Source organism: Electrophorus electricus, chromosome 24 (genome assembly GCF_041902795.1).
Source record: "Electrophorus electricus isolate QZ-2024a chromosome 24, ASM4190279v1, whole genome shotgun sequence".
In the NCBI taxonomy this organism is placed as follows: Eukaryota; Metazoa; Chordata; class Actinopteri; order Gymnotiformes; family Gymnotidae; genus Electrophorus; species Electrophorus electricus.
Window position 1 is genome coordinate 13,097,103 of NC_137520.1, and position 19,592 is coordinate 13,116,694.

Consider the following 19,592-nt stretch of genomic DNA (forward strand, 5'->3'; position numbering starts at 1 on the left):
TTAAAGATCAACTTATATCAGTTATAATGTGCACATATTTAATCGCTGTACACAGTGAGAACAATGACTCGGGAACTGTGGTAACAACACGCTACCGGTTTCACTCTAGAGCGACCTGGAGATCCTCTCCTCTTTAACTTCTCTCCATCAGACTTGAGGGAGTCAAAGGGCAAGGAATCATCGGTCTCAGTGAGCAAGGAATCAGAACGTGCTCTGCTGGCCGGCACGACACTAAGGTCCACGTTCAGCATCTGGGAGTCGGCCTCTGCCGGTGAGCCCAGGAAGCCGCTGCTGCTCTCATCGCCGTGGCTCAGGTTGGACATCTCGTCAAGCAGCAGATCTGACTTAGCACCTGCTTCCTGAGCCTCACCCTCCTGCTTCTGAAGACCTTCTGCCAGACCACCATCTTTACACAGAGAGTCCTCCAACAGCTCCTCCCCACCATGGTCTTCGTCCTCTTCCTCGTCATCCTCCGACTGACCGGGTCTGTCGTCTGTGTCTGAGGCAGAGGGCGGCTCCGCTGGAGGAGCAGCAGTAGAAGCCCTGTCTGAAACCTCCTCATTCTGCACCTCTGGCTCCGCCTTCTCCTCACCCAATGCAACAGGCTCCGCCTTTTCCAAATCGACAGGTGAAGGGGACAGAAGGGAAGGGGAGGAGGAGACTGGAGGAGGCTTCGTTACTGTAGCATCCACACTGCTGCTCGACTCCATCTGCTCCTGACCACTGGCTTCCTCTTGTGGCAGAACATGATGACCTGCTGGGGTCTCTGCTACATGCACCTGGGCTTCCACCGGAATGTCCGTGACAGGGCTAGCAAAGCCGCCCTGAGGGATCTGTGACTCCTCAGGCTTCTCCTCTGTACTGTCAGCAAGTTCAGCAACAGGGTCAGTACAGGCTTCTCTGAGAACACCATCGCCACCTATAAAATGTTTACATCATCAAACTGTATGCAAATAATTTCCCTTCACAGTGAAGCAGCATTTATCAGCAAGTATCAGCAAGTAACAAGTAACAGAGTGTAAACGTTCAAGAAACAAAATGAAGTGTACACTGCGCTTTAACCCTTGTGATTACCTGCAAACTCAGAGGTCTGTTGCTCAGTGGAGTCTCCACTACCCAGGTGTGGCTCAATAGAGAGCTCACCCGTGCCTTGCTGTGGCCCTGCTTCCATATTGCTTTCTTTCACTTCCGCCAGTCCAGCCACCTTAGTTTCAGTACCTAAACAAGAGCAGAATTCAGATCCACAGAAAAATCACCAGCAAAAAACATTGAGACATCCCCAAAGAGAACAAAAGGACAACATTAGCACGAGGGCCAAACAACAAAACAGTTTACATAAAAACAAACAAACATTACACACCCAGTTCCATGGGTTCCTCCAGATCAGTCTTCCTATCCAGCATCTCTGTCTCTGTGATTTCAGAAGGTGTTTCCCTGCATGTCAAACATACGCATTTCTCTTCAGGATACTCGGAGAGTGAGGCACAATCACTGTGCACCCATCTGTTAAAGAGAAACAAAAATATAATGCATTTATAGAGATTTCCACTTGAAATGACCATCTCGTGATGAGCTCGACCCACTTATCAAACCACATGCATTAGAATATTTCATTTTCTTAAATGTCAAAAGAAATGCAATCTAGTGCTCCTTCACCCAACACTTGCCACTAAGTCTAATCCTAAAACCAGGCAACACATTTGTAAGCAGCAACACATTTCATGAATATTAGTAGTCTGAAAAAAGCTGAAAATAGAACCAAAGCAGGAATATTACGCAACTCAAAATGCTTGCGAGGACAAGCAGACCCACCTGTGACAGATGGTGCAGCAGTGCTGTAGGGGGGCTGAGGACTCAGTGACCTTACTGCAAACCCCACAGACAGACGTGCGCCTCCGCTGACAACTCTCGCACACTGAATAGCTTTCAAACCACTGCTCAGAGCCAGGCAAGGCAAGTCCTCGTGAACCACAGTCAGCACATACACGACACCGCTAGACAGGGAGAAATCAAACAATCACACTGCTGCAGTTAACTGTTGACTCAAGAATTAAAAAGATTCTCCACACCATTTATCAGGAGTCTCCAAGTGCCAAATTGATCTTAAAATCAACAAAACCTTGAATACGGGCACTCTTAAAAACTAATGCCTTCTACTTAAGAAATTATAGTTTTCATAAAAGCATTTTGGCAGCTTTACTTCTTGAGACTTCACAAAAATATTTTTTCTGCAGTGCAACACAATAAATTTTCCAATATCAATTGTACAAATGTCTCATATCCTACACAAAAGAGATTTATATCTCTCTTTTTTGCCTCGACTATGTGCTCAAGGGAGAAGAGAGTCAACTTCTTGACGATCATTCCACTTGCAAGGGAGTGGGAAGGCGTACCATTGACATGAGCAGGCCTACATCATTCTTATTTAAAAATAAGAAAAAACTTACTCTACACTTCCATGAGTCTGGAGGCACAGAGTCCATAGCCGGCTGCAGACAAAAGGTGTGATAGCCCTTGTCACATGCATCACAAACCAACATCTTAGAGTCCTCCCCTGGTTGCCTAGAAATCGAAAGCACATATTTTCATACAGAGAGGTTATTGGAAAGAGTACACCAACCAGGTTGAGCTATCACCAAGAAAACATACAAAAACACAAAGATAGGTCATCCAGATGCAAAGTAACCACACCTTAACTCTTATTCAAATGAAAAACAGCAGGGCTGTGTCAAACATACCTGCAGGTTTGGCACACCTTGCACTCTGGGCACTGCCAGCCAGAACGCTGGAGTGGTGTAGCACTGATCTCTAGACAGGCATCATGGTAGTGTTGCCCACAGCCTGTGCAAAACAGCAACCCCGACAGGTCCCCAGCAGAGTCACACACAGCGCACCGCGCCTCCTCTCCAGCTAAGGACCAAAAAACAAAAACACATACACAAAAAACACCCACCCCACATGAACAAAAACAAATTAGTGTTAACAATACACACATACACACACAAAGAAAAAGCGATACTATTCAGTTAGTGTTTGTTGGTGGCGTTCCCTACCCATCTCCTCTGCCTTGTCTATGTGCTCGGGACACAGGAGAGCCAACTGCTTCATGGACTGGAATGATCCACTTGCTGCTGAACATGGGAAGTGGTAGAAACGCGAGCAGCCCTCACCGCGGCAACTGATGGTCGCGCCCATTCTTTTACAATAATCACATAGCTGAAACACGGGGGGTGGGAAAAATTGTTAAAACAAAGTCTGTTTGTTTTAAGCTCGGGTCACCTCTATCTGTAAACTGTTGAACATACCTGCTGTATCCCTGAGATGACTGCCTTGTCTACATTTATCAGCTCCTCGCCTTCACCCTGTTGCACTCCTTCTGACCATACTGCACACCAGTGATGAACCCAACAGCATCCTGCATCAAATTATATAAGAAGTCTTAAACAAGAGTTTGAGGGAAAATCCTGTTTCCATTGGTTTTCTTTATAAAATCCAAGACAATGTTGGGTTCTGGGGGGGAGGGGGGAAGGTTTGGCCAGACCTGTGTCATCGAAAAGAAACGAAAGACCGTTGTGTTCAGAGAAGCCAATGGAAGACAGGTCATCATTCCCAGCCAACGGCGGTAAGGAGGTAGAGGCCTCCAGATTGGGCCAGCAGGAAGAGGGCCCAAAACACCGGAGCTCCCGTTGTCCGTGAAGACTTCTTTCCATACAGTTACAGAGTGCACAGGCCCTGACAATATCCCTAAACAAACAATTAAGACGCCCAAGATGTCAGCATCACTCAGAGCCATAAAATAAACAAGTAAAAAAATTAAATCAGGTAGTGGTGTAAGCCTGTGCACATAAGCCAAGTAATTTGCAAATGGCCCAAATATAATGAAAACCAATCCAGACTGAAATATTAATAGAAAGCTTTACGCTGGTGCACTGGAAATGTCCACAGTAGTGCCTGAGATGTCCCCTGCAGCAAGAGGGGCATTCGATTCCCCTGGAGATGGGACAGTCTTCTTTGAAGAGGCACTGTCATCAGCTGTAAAGTTTATGGCAGATACAGGTTAATGGACAAGCGTGATATAAACAGCCTTAAGTGTCACTCGTATGTTGCAATTACATCGCAGAAGACTGCAGTAGAACACCAAAATCTACAAAAGTAGGTAAAGTTTAATTTCATTTTCCAAAGACTGTTATATGACAAGTTGCATTTGTATTTCACACACAAGACCAAGTCATGTTACAGAAAGTGTACAATTAATATCAGCTGTATGGGTTATCAAATATTCATACACCCCAAAAAACAAAATTAAATTAAATGAAATCAGCTGCTGATAGTACACATTACTGCATCAAAATTACTACATTTTACATGTTTGCAATACAAACCATTTCACAATTACAAATGTATATAAAATGCTTATTAATTAGTAATCTTTAAAACAAGAGCAATAATCTCTAAAGAGCACCAACAAAAAAATTATATTTATTTACACACACACACACACACACACCACAGTATTTTATTAAAAATTAAACAACTGACAAACGCAAATGCAGTCACGTACCTGCCGTTTCTGAATCATTTTCTTCGCAGTTTGACTTCTGCTCGTCCATTCCTTCTCCTAAAGAGGATCTCTTTTAGAGAGATCTAAAGCAGGCGGAGATTTGTATCAGAAGACTGTTGCACGGTGGTGTCCGTGTTATTTTAATGTTAAAAATACCCACGTTTACTACAACAGATGGCAACATGCAAGACACATCGTTACATGACTCGGATGTTTAAATGAAACAAGTGACGGAAGAACCACGCATATAATTTTTCGCGGTAACATGGCTAACTAGTTAGGCAACAACTAGCTAGCTAATTTGCTAACGACCTACAAAGTTAATAGACAAACTTCTAGTTTAAAAAAGTTCTGCATTCTCTCACAAATACAAAACTTTGAGTCTTGAGTTCTACTTATAACCCTAAAGCAGTCCTGCTCAACAGCAACACAAAGAAAAAAAAAAAAAAAAAAAGCCCTGTCCTGTAAAGTTAAAATCGCTCTGCACTAAACTAATCAAGCAGAAATAAACCAAAATCAGAATCCAGACAAGGCGCTGAATACAAACCATGAAAAGGCAGTCACACACTCAGCTCATCCTCTCCGTGTAGGGGGACAGATAGTCAGGTAAACAATGGCTAAGGGTTTGTCTGCGGTCTTAAACTCGCCGGATCCTCCAGTTATCTTAGCCGAGAATACAGTGGACGTTAGCACGTTAGCAGCTTAGCCATTTAGCTCGCTGCTCTGCTAACCGGGCTTCACAATCTCTCCGCACTAAACCCTGGTCACGGGCAAGCAAACCCGAAAAAATAAACGTTTACATACATTCGGATGTGGTGCGCGGCAGTAGGAGCAGATCAATAGAATATTTCAACGCGCACATAACTAACATATAATGCTATTTCCTCCATATCAAACAACCCTAAACGGAGATACACAAAGAAAACACAACTTCCGAATGGCCCACTTCCTGTGACACATATAACTACCTCGGGCTGAAACAAGGCGAACACTCGTCCGTTCCGTCAATGCTGTCCAAGGTGTAAAGAGCGCAGCGTTGTAATCATGAATACGTTTCTGATTTTTGCAGTTGGCATCAAATCTGAAGGTATGGGCATGCAGGACTTGGAAGAAGTCGCCTTTTGTCATTGTGCATAGTGCGCTAGCTACTATAAATTGGTTATGTATTATTATATTATTATTTAACATTATTGTTGTATTTGCACTCCTATTTGGCTTCATTTTTATTGTCCATCGTGTTTCACAATCATCTGAACTGTCCTTAGTACCCCATCAAGGCGATTTCTTCTGATGTTTAGTTAACAAATGCTTGGGTTTATTATTATTATTATTATTATTATTATTAACATTAACAACAACTTATAAATATATAGTTTATCGTTATTTGAAGATTTCCACAAGCTTGCGGAAACCATTTAGGCAACAACACAAACAGATCTTTCTTAGAAAAAAAGGGAGGGGAAGCACATAGGAAACACATTGGGCTTTAACCGTACGCAACACGGGAGCAGGACGTTAGGTGCCGTTGGCTCTATAGCCCTTGATTTACATGTCTGTTTCCTCCCATGATAAGAAACCGTTGGGTAAGGGAAACTGCAGCATTTAGACATTTTAAACTTTTCTTGATATGTGTAGCTCTTTACGGATGTGACTTTTAAATGAGTTAATTTAACAATGGGTTTTTAACATTTATCTGAACAATTGCAAGTGCAAAGAAATACGATTATATGCAATTATGTCGCGAACCATAACTTACTGCACAACAGAACTTAGTGGTAGGGCATTTAAGAAACACTGTGTAAAGATGGGCATTTACCAGGTTCCTGAATCTATTAAACACATGAATTATTGCGCTATTAATTTTGTTTTAGAAATAACCAAAACGAGATGGCCTTGATGGAGCCATACTCTAGTGAATACATACTCCTGTTTTAAGATGGACCATGTAAATTGGAAATGCTGCGACATATACAACGGGGACATGCAAATATCAGTCACTCTGGAAAGCAATAATGACTACAGCGAGTGGTGAAATGGTCTCTATGGGCTGTTAACAGCACATCTTACATTAGTTCACTTCAGCTACCAGCTCAGTTAAATGAATAACGTTACCGTGTTGCTTGCAGTTTCACTAGGCCAAAATTGGTTTATCTTACCTTCAATTAAAATAGAAAACATTCAGTGTTGTTAATATAAAACCTTACTAACTTAATGGCTGTCAACTATAAAACAATCAATTCCCCTACAAAGTGGAAGTAAAAACCTAACAGATTGTTATTTATTGCACACCACAAACGGCCCTAGTGCGCTAATGCTAGCTGTCAACGTTAGCTAGCTTAATTATCCGAACAAAATATCTACGCGTTAGCCGCTTGATCATCTATCTTGATCTAAACTTCGAAATTAATTTAGCTTTAAAACGGACACAACCAACATTTTATAATAACCTTTAAGAAAGTCTGGCACCGCATCAAATTATGTATAGTTTGCGGTTTAAACAATTAAAAACTAAAAGCGCGCCGCTAAACTGGCTAGCTAACGTTAGCTAATTCTGTGTTTTTACTAGCGTTATATTGCTGGATATGCGGCCAGTGACGGAAAGCTGTAGAGCCGGTAGAAATCTAGCGAAGTACGTATATTAGCTAGTCGAAGTTACAGCAAAGCACACATAACTATCACACAAACATAGGACTGAAGCGAACACGTAGACAACTTTAGTTCTTTAACTCTTCAGATGTCAACAACAAGATTCATTCGACGACCCAGGATATCAAAACTCTGATTAGCCCAGCTAGAATGGACACCGAGTGAAGTAAACACCTAGCTATAACCACTTCACTACAAACGGCAGACCGTTTGTCAGCATTTGTCGACGAGACGGCGAGCTAATCTAGCCACCTGGCCCATTAGTTAATCCTAATTTGGATGAGGGACTGTTTGAACTTCACCCAAAGGAACGTAGCGTTAGCTAACCTAGCTAACGAAGGACACGGTCTGTACATCTTAGCTGTGTGAACCGGACTGAGCAGCGACATAGTTTCTTGTCTTCCTATGACAATACTGACGTCTCTAAAACAAAGTCTCTAAAACATTAACCCAGATAACTGGTCAGTGAGCTAGCCGGACGTTTTCAATTTTGACAGACCAACCTAAAGGTCTGTATTTTAATAAAGAGAAAGCTAGTCCAGTTAGCTATGTTAGCTACCCAGAAGCTGTTTTTCTAACACCACCTTGTATAATACCAAGATATCTTATTATACGTGGTTTTACACCAGCAAAGTATCTTAAATTACTTGGCTAATAAGCCACAATAGCACCATTAAGGGGGGCCCGACTGCACCGGCGTGGTCATTTGCAAACAAGTTAAATTTTATGAAAATCCTTTTAAAGAGTTTGACTCACCTTACAGAGCGACACTCATCCCCCCGTACATCATAAGAACAGTCCTACGGACACAAATCGCCTTGTGTTGCTTTCATTTCATGAATCTTAGCTGGTTAACTGGGTGACCAGTTCGCTGTGGACGGGGGTTTGGTGGCCGTAGCGCTGTGAGGTTTGCCAACTTGGTCATGTATTAGCTAGCCCACAAGATGGCTAACAAAATCAGTCCTGCTGAATTCATGTCCAACTCCTCTGCGTGTGGTTTATCCAGAGAAACAAAATCAAAATCCTCGCACGAAGGCAATCCGGCGCACCGCTGGCAAGTTTGGTGGTCTCTTTTTTAACACTGACCAGTTTGAAAGGTAACTGCGTAGCTAATCCTGGAAAGATGGGACTCGTCTCTCAGTAAGTTTTCTCACTCATCTTTGCGTCCAAATGAAACTCCCCCCTTTTTTTTTAGTTACGGTGGTGCCACTAACATGAACTGGCGATGCTGTTAGCCGACGAGCAAAGAAAAGTAGTCGATATTTCGCCGCGCAACGTTAGTTCCCTCGCTGTATTTCAACTTGGAAAAGACTGGTTTACATTGCAATCACAGCCACATCCAGCCTCGTCCATCCCACTGCGGGAGCGATGAGAGACAGCTAGCTGTACGGCTACGAAGCTAACAAGTCGATTTTTTTGTGTGTGTGTGAACTTCGAAGGACTCCTATCAAACAATGCATTTGCCCGCATTTGTTTCCTGTGTGCCAACACGATTTCCAAGGATTTTCATTTATTCGTGAGAGTTTCCGGGGGGGGGGGGACTGTATGACTTGGTGTCAGCACCAATGGCTTGTTAAATGAAAGTGAATTGCAGCCATTTTCGAGCGAGCTTGTTTACCTTCTGTAATTGTTACGGCAGATATGGCGCTCTGGCTTTCAATAAACGCACAGTAAAAACAACATCCCGAATGAAAAGCGTACCAAAAATATTAGCACCACGATTGCCTGGATCAGGGGTTAAGTGTTTTAGTGTACATGTGGAGTCGCAGATGTTGGGCAGTATTTTAATGAAGTCTTTTCGGATTGTTCTAGGACTCAATCAGACAATGAGCTGGGACTCCAGACTGTGGAAAGGTGACGGCTGTAACGATGCTGGGCTGAGTGGCATGCCCGTTAAAGGTTAGGACCACCACACAAAAGGATCCGACTGAATTCAGACCTTGCTGTGAGATCCAAAACATACATGATGGCGAAAGGCGAGACCACCAGTACAGACGAGACGTTGACATATTTTGTTCTCACGAGCTAAATTCCGATTCAAACAAAAATCGTAACATTCGATACACTATTCACTAGTCTTCTAGTGTTTTCTTGTAAACCTTCGCATGTATTAACAAAATGTGCGTATTTCACTTACAATTCTAATTGACAGTAGTTTATAACTTTACATTATATGCAAATTACCGTTACATCAGGTAATTGACATTGAATCGTTTATTGTGATCTAGGTCTATGAAGCAGGCTGTGTAATGTAGACTGTCAGTGTGTGTGCACGGAGCAAACCACTTATACCAAATAATAATCCTCTTGAAGCACGTCAGCATAGATTTTAGCCATTAAATGTATTCTTGCTTATGCACGCTATATGAAATTTCTAGATGCAGCAGCTGACCCTACGACCCCATTCACAAGAATTACAAACTCTACTACATCCTTCACTGAGATTATTTTTAACTGGACAGGTCTGGAAAAACAGTATAGAGGCTAAGATAGAAAATATCTGATTGGCTAAGCAAAGATAATTGAGGGGCGGGACTGTGTCTACCATTGGCCTGTTATAGAACATCAAATTGTTGGGGAGTGTGCGTCCATCCTCTCATTCGATACACTCTCCTCTATCCACAGGGTAATCCTCTTGCCTACCTTCACAACTGGCAAAAATAAAAGAATCTTAAGAAGTAAGAATTTTAATGACCATTTCATTATTCTCTGTACTGCAATGTCCTATCAATTATGCTTTGTATTGCAGTGATCTAATGATTTATCTTAGGGTATTCTGTTCTCTAATGTTTTATGCACTACTATATTTTTAAATATTCTTGTATTCCATACTGACTTTTAGGCTTTATTCAGTTTTGTGTACATTACCCAGCTTGACATAGTTATTGTACATGACATATACGCTGATGACATATAAATGGCAGAAACTATTGTAATCCGAATAAGACTAGTTACAGCCTGCACTGAGTGTTTGTTTTAACTGATACAGACTGTTATACCTAAATGACCTTTAAAGGTCATTTATTGCTGACATTTCTGCAGTCTTGTTTTAAAGCTATTTATAAGCCCCTCCTCTAACTGTCTAATTAATAAATATGTAGTAAAAATGGAATAACAACCAGCCAGAATGTGAATGTAATAACACGTTTGCCATGAGGAGCCCTCCTTTACCTGTAAATGTGAAATGTCAAAGACATAATTTAAACTATCTAAATATCAAGCATCACTTATTTAGGCCTTTTTTTAAAAAAAAAACTATATTAGACTTATGTTATGGTGATAAAATGGGAACTGTTATGATAAACTAATGGGTTGTACATTTGTTGTCCACAAGGGGGTGTAAAATGCTAAACTCAGCTGGGTCAACCAGACCCAGTGCTCTACAAAGACCTGTCAAATACAGTAATACAATATTTTTTTATGATATGAGATTTGGGAATATAGGTCAAGTTTATTAAATCTATAATTCCTAGTTAGCCATGGGGGAAAAAAGTGATAAAATTGGACAAAAATGAGTGACTAGACAGATCCAAAAGATCAACAAACTATGAAAGAACTTAACTGGCAAAAGGCTTCAAAAGATAAGCAGCCTAGGCCCAATACTATACCCTTTTATAATTCTCTCATATTTGTGTTGAAAGTGAAGAAATAAAGCTGAAACAAAGCTTGCATTCATCATCTTTATTCATTTAAAGCCCCAAAGAGGAATGGCTGAAACATCATCCCAGCTGCACTGGGCTAGCTCGGAACTCCCAGACACAGAACATGTAAATATTTTACAAGTGCACTCTTATTTAAACCCTTGGTTCTTGCAGTACTAAAACTGGCCTGCCAGTTACACCGATTCCCAATTGAGGCATTAAAAGTCTGACAGTTTCAATGTGATACATTTACATGATGCCTAATGGTAAAGTAACACAGTTGGGTTAATTTTGAGACAAATTAGAATTCCCATGGAATATTAGCATACAATTTATCATCAAAAATACCATTTGTCTGTTACTTATTAGTCTGGAGAACAGGTATAATAAAAAAAGTCAATAGATTATTTAGCATGTGTATATATTATACATTCAAATATATAAAAATAAATAGTTTTGCTCTATGAAATACGTTCTCGTTGGTATAAAAAAAAATTAATTTGAATTTCACACCAATATGTGCAATATTGAATAACCATTTGTTATACAGTGTACTTCACATGTATGCCTGACCACAACAAAAATATAATATAAATGAAATTAATTATGTCATAACAGATGAATAGTTTTATCAGTTTTATCATCATTCATATGGATTTTTTGTTCTGTGAGTCGGTTTATTTGGTTAGGATTTAAATCACCCTCACAGACAGTTGGCATTTGTTACGTTTCTTGGGCTTTTATTCGTAAAATTTCTGGGGGTTTAAAAACATCCGACCAAAAGTGTGTAGGATTCTTGCATACCAGTACACCCCCACTTCTGTGCCATCTGCACAATCAAAGTTTTGCATAAATGTAGGTTTATTTAAGCTTGTGTTTATTTTGTTTATTGTACTGTAAACGACGCCTGTAATGTTATGCATCAGGTTAATATATCCTCTGGATAGAACTGGAGATGACGGACAAGCTCCATGAACCCTCGTCCCATTCTCTTGGTTTGCCGTCTCTGAATTCTCTCCCATAAATAGCTGGACTAATCCAAAGAGAAAGCGAAGAGGCCCAAAGGCCCAATGTGCAAGTCTGTGATCCTCAATAGATGCATAGCTGGACACCAACACACCATCCACAAACAGGTTGCCATGTTCTGTCAGTGGAGCATAAACCCCAGATCTTTCCTCCTGTGAAATTGAGGTTATTTTGGAAGGACGCATACTGCCATCCCTTCCAGAAATCAGTACATAGTCTCCCCTCCTGACTCGACTTGCAAAGTCTGCATAGTACTCATGGTAATGCGGTTTGTTGGTGGAAGCCACAAATATGAGGTGGTTGGAAGTAAGTGCAAGGCATCGTCCATCCTCTGTGCTGAGAATCAAGAAGGTGGACCTGCTCTCAGGGTCCAGATGCAAAAAGAGGAGCACACGGCTGAAAACCACGTCACCCAACTCGGACGAGGCTAGCACGGCATCTCCAGGGCGCAGGCGTGACATGGGCTTTAGCAATCCCCCAGACACCATCACCATTCCTGAGGCTGGGAAGCAGCCCCCTTTCTCCACGGCAACAGAGTGATCTGTGAAATTAAGAAAGAGAGCAATGTTAGGAATGGACATTAGTTCACAAAATATAGCGAAACAGTAATAGATATGTTGTGTGAAACGATGAATAGGGAGAAAAACAAAAATCCACACAATGCATCAGCCTGTTGACATGCTCTATTGTTAAAGCAGCTATAATCATTCATAGTGAGGCCAATTGAGATTTACCAGCTTTGACAGAACAGTGCACATGATGTTTGGACTCGTAGTACACCCAGTCGAACCCAGCTTCCACAGCCAACTGAGCGAGGAGGCCATACTTTTTTATATCCCTGTCTGAGGTGGTAATGTCAACAGCACGACCCTCATAATGCAGAGAGCCGGGTGGGTGATTGTCGTCCTCATCCCAGGCCTCTGTTACTCGTAGTCGAACACCTGGCCATTGGTTCATGACCGCAATGGACAGCTTGTTTAGGCAATCCTTACAGCGCTGCCCATGCAAGAGAAAGAACAGAGAAATATAGGGAATTAACTTGAACCAAAATAGAGGTATGACTCCATGAGAACTCCATACCTAGAGAAGGACCACGTGACCAGAAGGCCTGTGACTCTTGAGCTTGGTGGTTTTACCTTCCCAGCCTTGTTCATGCTGAGAGAAGGTTGAACACCACAGCATTGTGTTGTCTTTCTGCCTCTCCGCCTGGGTTTTTGGTCAATATCAGCAAATTTTTGTCTGTACATGCTGCTCTGATAAAGGCCATCTCCACCCCCTTTCCGAAAAAGGCCTCAAACAATCAGAACAAAGCTACTGTAACTAATCTCCGACATTCTTCAGCCACTTCAGCTATGTAAGAGAGCACATTCAAGGTCAATTCTCTTTCCCACAAGACAGTGATATTTTCACACAGACCTTTTCTTTTCTTACACTGTTAGTCAGATTGTTCTGTTATTACAGTATTTGTGCTTCCTGCTGCGTGCCCCACATACAAAACTATGGTTTTGCTTCTCAGCACTGCAGATAATGCTGTACAAGATGAAAAATGTGGATTTTCATGGGAAATGCAGTGTTCTAGATTAGAGTGTATTGAAACCATTGATAAGAACTGAGAATGAGCGCTAGAGAGAGACAGGAGGTCAAGGAAAGGCAAGAGGAGAAGAAAAAGGCAAGACCCAGACTGAGCGAGAGGGCAGATTGGTGGAATGTTTGGGCATGCATTTGGGAATGTGACAGAAAAAGTGAGAAATCAAGAAGGGCAAAAAACAAACCAGGGACATTTTTCCTCGCAATGCGGTTTGACAGAGGCGTTTCATTGTCAGAACTACAATAGAGGCTTTTCCGACACTGCCATTACTTCAGCAGGCGGGAATTCTGTACAGGCGACCCCGCAGAACCTCCAATACATACACAAAGGACGGCTTTCAGTCCCTGACAGGCAGAGGGCACATGCATACATACACATACACCAACTCTCAGTCTTGGCATCATAAAGGCATCTCTGACTCAGCTGGATATGCATCATGTGTAATCAAACAGATTAGATATCCTTGTAATATCTTAAACCAACTCCAGACAATGTGGTGGACCGAGAAGTCTCCCCTGCGCAGCCCAAGAACGATCCCATGAGTTATATCTTTTTTTTTTTTTTTTTTGGAGCTTTACACTTTTGTTTGATTACAAGTTTATGGCCTTTTTGTTGCAAATGTATCTTAAGAAAAAAAATTTTTGCATCTTTACCCAAATTGTCACAAAATTGTCTAGGGTTATGTTCAAAGTGTTTTGCAAGCTCATCCGTCTCATTACTTTAACAAAAAGTGCACAGATATAAAGGAAACAGGAGTGTACTAATCATATCTTGGTTTAATATTAAGTAATGGTTTGTTTGTTACTTCCCCTTTTTGTGATTAGACAAAAAAAAAAAAAAAAAGTTATATAAAAATATCCAAATTCTCTGTAAAGTACCTAAATCATCATTGTACAGAGCGTCATTTTGCTATTCTGTTACCTAATTTTGCTATCATGTTTCCTAATTAACATCACTGTGTGCCCTCAAAATACAATGGCTCAAGTGTTGAAATTTCACTACCTACTCCAGATCAGCGGTGGACCTGCACATTTTATTACGTTGTAAATTTCAACGGATATTCCAGCAGTCCAATAAAGTTCATGAATAAATCCGGGTTTTTCCCTCTACTTCAACAACGCTTCTAATATTGTATTGAGAAAGTTGATGGTGGTCTGCCGAAACCATGAATTAAGCCCATTTCACATGGGATGCAATTAAATACTGGTCCTGGTACTTTTAACATCGATAACTATCGTGCAGGTTTCCTTTACCTTGGACATGAACCGGTCTGCTTCGGTGTGCTCCTCGTCTTTGAAGTCAATGTCAGGGTTGTAGTTGCACACTAGTTCATTGAAGCGTTCCGAATTGCGCGTTATCTTCCCCTCCGCTCTTCCACTCGCACCCAAGTTGTTTTCTGAGATACCGGGAACGTATTGCTTGTAAGCCAGTGGAGTCAGCTTGCGCTGCCTGGGGCGGCTACCGTAACCCGGTCCCGGCCCGCAACCGTGGACCCACAGCCATGTGTACGTGCACGCTGCCAGCAGGCCGAGCCGTGCCAACCTCAACCACGGAGCCAACGTCATTGACGCGCTTGTAGTGTGCCAGGGATCAACGACCCACGAAGTGCGCCGCGCGAGCGTGGCTACGAGCACCTGCTGGCATTTCAACGCGACCCAGTTTTTCCACGTCCATATCACGATCCTGAGTTAGTGTGGACGCGCTTAAGGGCTGGGGTTGTAAATCATTGACCAGAACTAATTAGATGCCTGATCAGACTCATTGGTTGCACCGGTGCATACAAGCACGAAACGGCATAATTCTAACAAAATATCACTCGAACATGGACAAAATTATTATTTTACAGCAGAATTATGCAGAGAAAAAAGTACTTTAAGAAACACTAGAGTTACAGAAACTGACAAGTGAACACGGATAACTCTTCAGTAGTCGCTATTTATAACTCATGTTGAGAAAGGTCGGACACTGTAGACTGACTGCTATCTCTTTATCCTTGACAGATGGACGTAGTAACAGGTGTTTCATCCCATCATTCCATTATTTCCCCACCTTGGACAGCTCCACACCAAACAATGACTCGCCATCTTTAACAGGCTACATCCTTTTCAATCCCCAGACTACTGAACACGCTCGTGCTTAATTTAATTCCCTTTGGTCCTCGGGTGATATTTCCACTGTGTCCCAAGTGCGCTTCTGCTCTCCCGGTTTCGTACTGAGCGCCTTTTAACAGCTTCACCGTGACCATTGAGTACTTGTGACCGGACAAGACTTCCCTCCCTTCCTGTGCCTTTGGAGGGAGACAGTGGCGCACACGCCTCCAATTCAGCCTCGCACGCAGCACGGGGCGGCTCGCGGAAAGACCTCACGCTCCACGAGAGTCATAAGGATGTGCTTTAAAAAAAAGTGAGAACCCTTTGAATTCCCCAGAGCTTCTTCCAGAGTGGCGCACATGATCTCTTACTTCGGGTTCTCTTTTCAAATGATCATGAAATGATTCGGATTGTTACTTTTGACTGTCTTAAGGTTCCTGCTGAATGGGTTAAAAAGTATTACCAGAGAGGTCCAGCCTATGTGTAGGTATCCTGTATTGTACCTGGACTTAATATAGTGCAGTGAAGATAAAAATAAGGGTCCGTGACATCAGGCTTCCCGTCATGGAGGCGTAGGTTCAATAACCCACCGTCTCTGTAGCTTACCAAGTCCTTTTGTTTGCCCCGACCCAAAATAAGCTAAATGACACGTGGCCATGTGCACCTAAGACCTCCAAAAGGCGGAGAACCCATTTGAAAACATGTATTTTTACCCACATAAGAACAATGGCTTGATTTGATATGACAATAAAAAATTAACAGTCAGTGTCACAAAATGAATGAGATATGGAACAAAAATAAAGCACAGCGAAATATCGCAGTGATTTCCGTTGACCTACAATATGCGTCCAGAACTTTGACAACTAAGATAATTTGTTTAGGCACAAAATGACAGATGGGGCAGAGGTTAAGGGATGCTCCCTGATGTTTTCAGGAAAACACTGTTTTACTCTACATTCAGTGCTTGGCACTTTTTTTCTCTGTTGAAATGCCATACAGAACATTACCGCGTCGCCAAAAAGTATCATCAGGGCAGTGTACATAAATGAAAAGAATGAGACAGTGTGATCAATACATAATCGACATCTTTAAGAATAAAAACATTTTAAATGTATGAAATGTATTATCGTTATAAATATTTATATTCAAGCAAGTTCAAAATATACAGTTGCATTTTATGTTAATGATTCAATGGCATGAGCAGTCTCACCTTCATCAGTATGTGGTCAGTGAAGGTGGAGAAGGTTTTGTATATAATTCAGTAAGGCCTGATGAGGCAAGGTTTATTAATTTCAGTCAAAAGTGCTTCCAGTGTTCAGGGTGAGCGTCTCCAGTCAGATTAACTTAACCTTTTTCCACCTTTAAATTGTACTATATATCCTGGCAAAATTCAAGCAGCATAAATTTAGACTATCCAATCTTGTACTTGGATTGCGTTTAGCATAAATGCAGATTAATGATGTGAGCACACAGCTGTAAGGGTCTCCTAATAAAGCAATTAAATTTTCTATAAAATGAGTGTTGTTTATGTATAGAAAATATGTATAAAATTGTATGTTTCTTAAGTTCAGTCAAACCAGTTTTTGAAACAGTGGCATTTAAAGGGAGCAGCCTAATTTAAGAAAATAATTCTCCCAAAAGGAAATAGTGAACGAGCCGCTACTGAACATTACAGGGAGGCTTATGACCACAAAAACAAACCTATGTGTGTTTTGAAATGGAGACAGCGTAATTATTATTAGTCTGTATTTCTGTCTCGCTGGTCCACACTTTCTGGCTCTTAATCGGCCTCCCCCCATTGCAGGATGGGAGTTTATGGTGCTGTGAAAGGCTGTGTTTCCTGAGCAGCCGCAGCAGAGAAAACGAGATCTTGACGAGATCTTTCCTGCTGGAGTGACTCTGCCGCTCTTTGTTCTCCATCGCAGTGGGCCCCTGCGTCCGCACCTGGGCTGAGACTAGTCCCGTGTCACCGAGCTCATGCCTGTGCACTCAGCTCTCAGTAAAATTAGATGCCGAGTCATTTGTAAAGCTCGTCATTCCGCCGGTTTCTTGTCGTCTGTCAGGAGCCATCCATCAGATAGCACTCAGAGCTCACGCCATAGCCATAACACAGAACACGTTTAGGGAACTAAAATACATAAATACTCAGAAGCAGAGGCAGCGTAAAGGATGTATGTTAGACTGGGGGGAAAAAAAACAAAAAACAAAAACAGCTGAATAGACACTCGGCAGGATTTCTGCTTCCTGACAAAAAGGCTGCAGGCAAGGGCGGTCAAGGAGCAGACACACCACAGGCAGGCAGCAGCACCGGCAGGCCGTCCCCGCGTCTGTCACCCCGTTATCAGGGCAGGAAGAGGCAGGGCGGCGCGACCCTCTGCTCCGCTGCAGCCGCGCTCCTGGTGAGACGGCAGCAACAGCCAGCAACCTCCGATGCTACCCTTCCACCTTAAATAACACGCCTGTCACGGCGTGAAGCGGCAAGGCCAGGGATCACGGAAACAGGACAATCTGTCATGGATGTAGTTAGCCATGCCGCAATATATGTACAGCAAATATGGCTTATTTTAGATCGCCCATCATGAGTCTGCTATATAGAGCCACCTTTCAGCACGAGATTTAGATTTGCCAGAGTGAGAGAGCTGCAGTGCTACAAGGGACTGGACAATAGCTAACCAGGGTGGAACTTCCTGGCCGTGAGGCAAGCAGGTTAAGGGTCAGAAGAAGAAAATATACCTCATACCTGTTATCACATTTACTACATATCTAAGACCAATTGTTTTCCCTCTAAACAATACACTGTATTTTTTTTTTAGCAATGATGCAGTGGATCTCAAAGCTTCCTTTTCTTGTGAGGTGTCAGGTTTTTCAAAACAGTGACTATTGAAATAAAAACCTTTGTCTTGATAAACATTTCCCTCTTTTTGCTCATTACATTTTATAAACTGCATCTTGTCACTAGCTTTTGATATATGTGAAATCAGTATCCCTACCCTAAGGATTGACTATAAATACTGTAAGACACAAAGACTGCCAGAGCTCTAAGGTAGCAGTAGTGGCAGAGATGGGATAGAGCTGGAGAGAGCATGCACTCGCACAGTGTGTGAAGTGAGTGTGCTCCGAGCGTGCACGCAGGGTGTGGGGACACTGTGGCAGCAGGACAGTGGGACCCATTATCAGCTGATTAGCAACAAGTCTCGCCTTTTCCTGCCACCAGTCTTCTATTTACCAGCAGGAATAATAGCTCCTAATGCACTTTGGCTCACACTTCAAACAGGGAACTGTCAGGAAAGCTAATCTGAGCCCCCCTCCTTCATTCTTGTGTTTTGACAATAAAGATATCCTATCACATCCCATGAAAGGCTGCCCGTCTCCTGCTTTGTGTATGATAGGCTAAAATAATTCTGACCAGTGAAATGGTCAGTTACTCACACATGGTGATGTGTCCACCCTTTACACCACATTCAGGAAGGGAAATACAATGAATTTGTGACCAGGAATGCTGCTCCCCTCACGACCATTTGCTAAATAGTATCCATATTTATAATCTTCATTTTTTTAAAAATGAAGACGGTATTAATTAAGTAATGAAGAGGAACAAAACAGACATGATTCTGTATGAGTCATTTAAAAATCTACTCTATATTTTATAATGGAGCAAAACTTGTGAAGGTTGCGCCATGTCTTGTTCTGGAGAATTAGCCAGGCCTCTTAACATCACTTGTGCCATGGAAACCAACCAGAAAGCAACTGCAAAATCAAAACAATCCTCCATTAAGACATGCAACAAATGAAAACAATAAACAGCAATCAGAGAGGGAGACGGGACGTTGTTGTGGTTGGGGTTTTTTTTTGGTCCCGAGAGAAGGAACAAGAAAGAAAAGGAAATGAGCACCAGCCCAGGAAGGCGGAGGACGGAGAAGCATGGGGTGGAGGAGAGGGGACAAGTGTGCAGTGTTGATGGGCATGCTAATGATGCAGGGATGTGATCTGCCCAGGGGGAGCCCAGGCTGAGCCAGGGCTGCACCGTGGGTCCCGCCACC

At 42.3% G+C, this 19,592-nt stretch overlaps 2 protein-coding genes and 1 long non-coding RNA gene across 8 annotated transcripts in view; 1 reads left to right on the forward strand and 2 right to left on the reverse strand.

The window, feature by feature from the left end:
- The window catches only part of kmt2d (lysine (K)-specific methyltransferase 2D), a 30,114-nt gene extending 22,012 nt beyond the window's left edge, over positions 1-8,102 (reverse strand). For all 3 annotated transcript variants that reach the window (XM_027021325.3, XM_081707057.1, XM_081707056.1), the window contains exons 1-12: positions 7,964-8,102; positions 4,562-4,644; positions 3,921-4,032; positions 3,542-3,744; positions 3,306-3,415; positions 3,054-3,216; positions 2,739-2,910; positions 2,448-2,562; positions 1,813-1,994; positions 1,361-1,503; positions 1,075-1,218; positions 96-919 (exon numbers count right to left, since the gene is read on the reverse strand). In XM_027021325.3, the coding sequence (XP_026877126.2) occupies positions 96-919; positions 1,075-1,218; positions 1,361-1,503; positions 1,813-1,994; positions 2,448-2,562; positions 2,739-2,910; positions 3,054-3,216; positions 3,306-3,415; positions 3,542-3,744; positions 3,921-4,032; positions 4,562-4,610 (2,217 nt within the window). In that variant the 5' untranslated portion in view covers positions 4,611-4,644; positions 7,964-8,102. The remainder of the gene's footprint in view (positions 1-95; positions 920-1,074; positions 1,219-1,360; positions 1,504-1,812; positions 1,995-2,447; positions 2,563-2,738; positions 2,911-3,053; positions 3,217-3,305; positions 3,416-3,541; positions 3,745-3,920; positions 4,033-4,561; positions 4,645-7,963) is intronic.
- Positions 8,103-8,207: 105 nt separating this feature from the next.
- LOC113584433 (uncharacterized) lies at positions 8,208-15,546 on the forward strand. Of its 4 annotated transcripts, none has more exons than XR_014119759.1 (4): positions 8,208-8,347; positions 9,020-9,106; positions 9,833-9,885; positions 15,463-15,546. It is a non-coding gene; the product is annotated as an uncharacterized LOC113584433 (long non-coding RNA). The 4 variants fall into 4 exon arrangements; XR_003411408.2 differs by lacking the exon at positions 15,463-15,546 and adding an exon at positions 11,775-11,894; XR_014119760.1 differs by lacking the exon at positions 15,463-15,546 and adding an exon at positions 10,903-11,019.
- dhh (desert hedgehog signaling molecule) lies at positions 11,140-17,182 on the reverse strand. Its single transcript, XM_027021326.3, has 3 exons — positions 14,716-17,182; positions 12,609-12,870; positions 11,140-12,415 (listed from the first exon to the last, which is right to left on the reverse strand). Exons 1-3 carry the CDS (start codon positions 15,025-15,027, stop codon positions 11,589-11,591), a joined length of 1,401 nt encoding a protein of 466 aa, XP_026877127.1. The 5' UTR covers positions 15,028-17,182; the 3' UTR covers positions 11,140-11,588.
- Between the last annotated feature and the right edge of the window lie 2,410 nt (positions 17,183-19,592).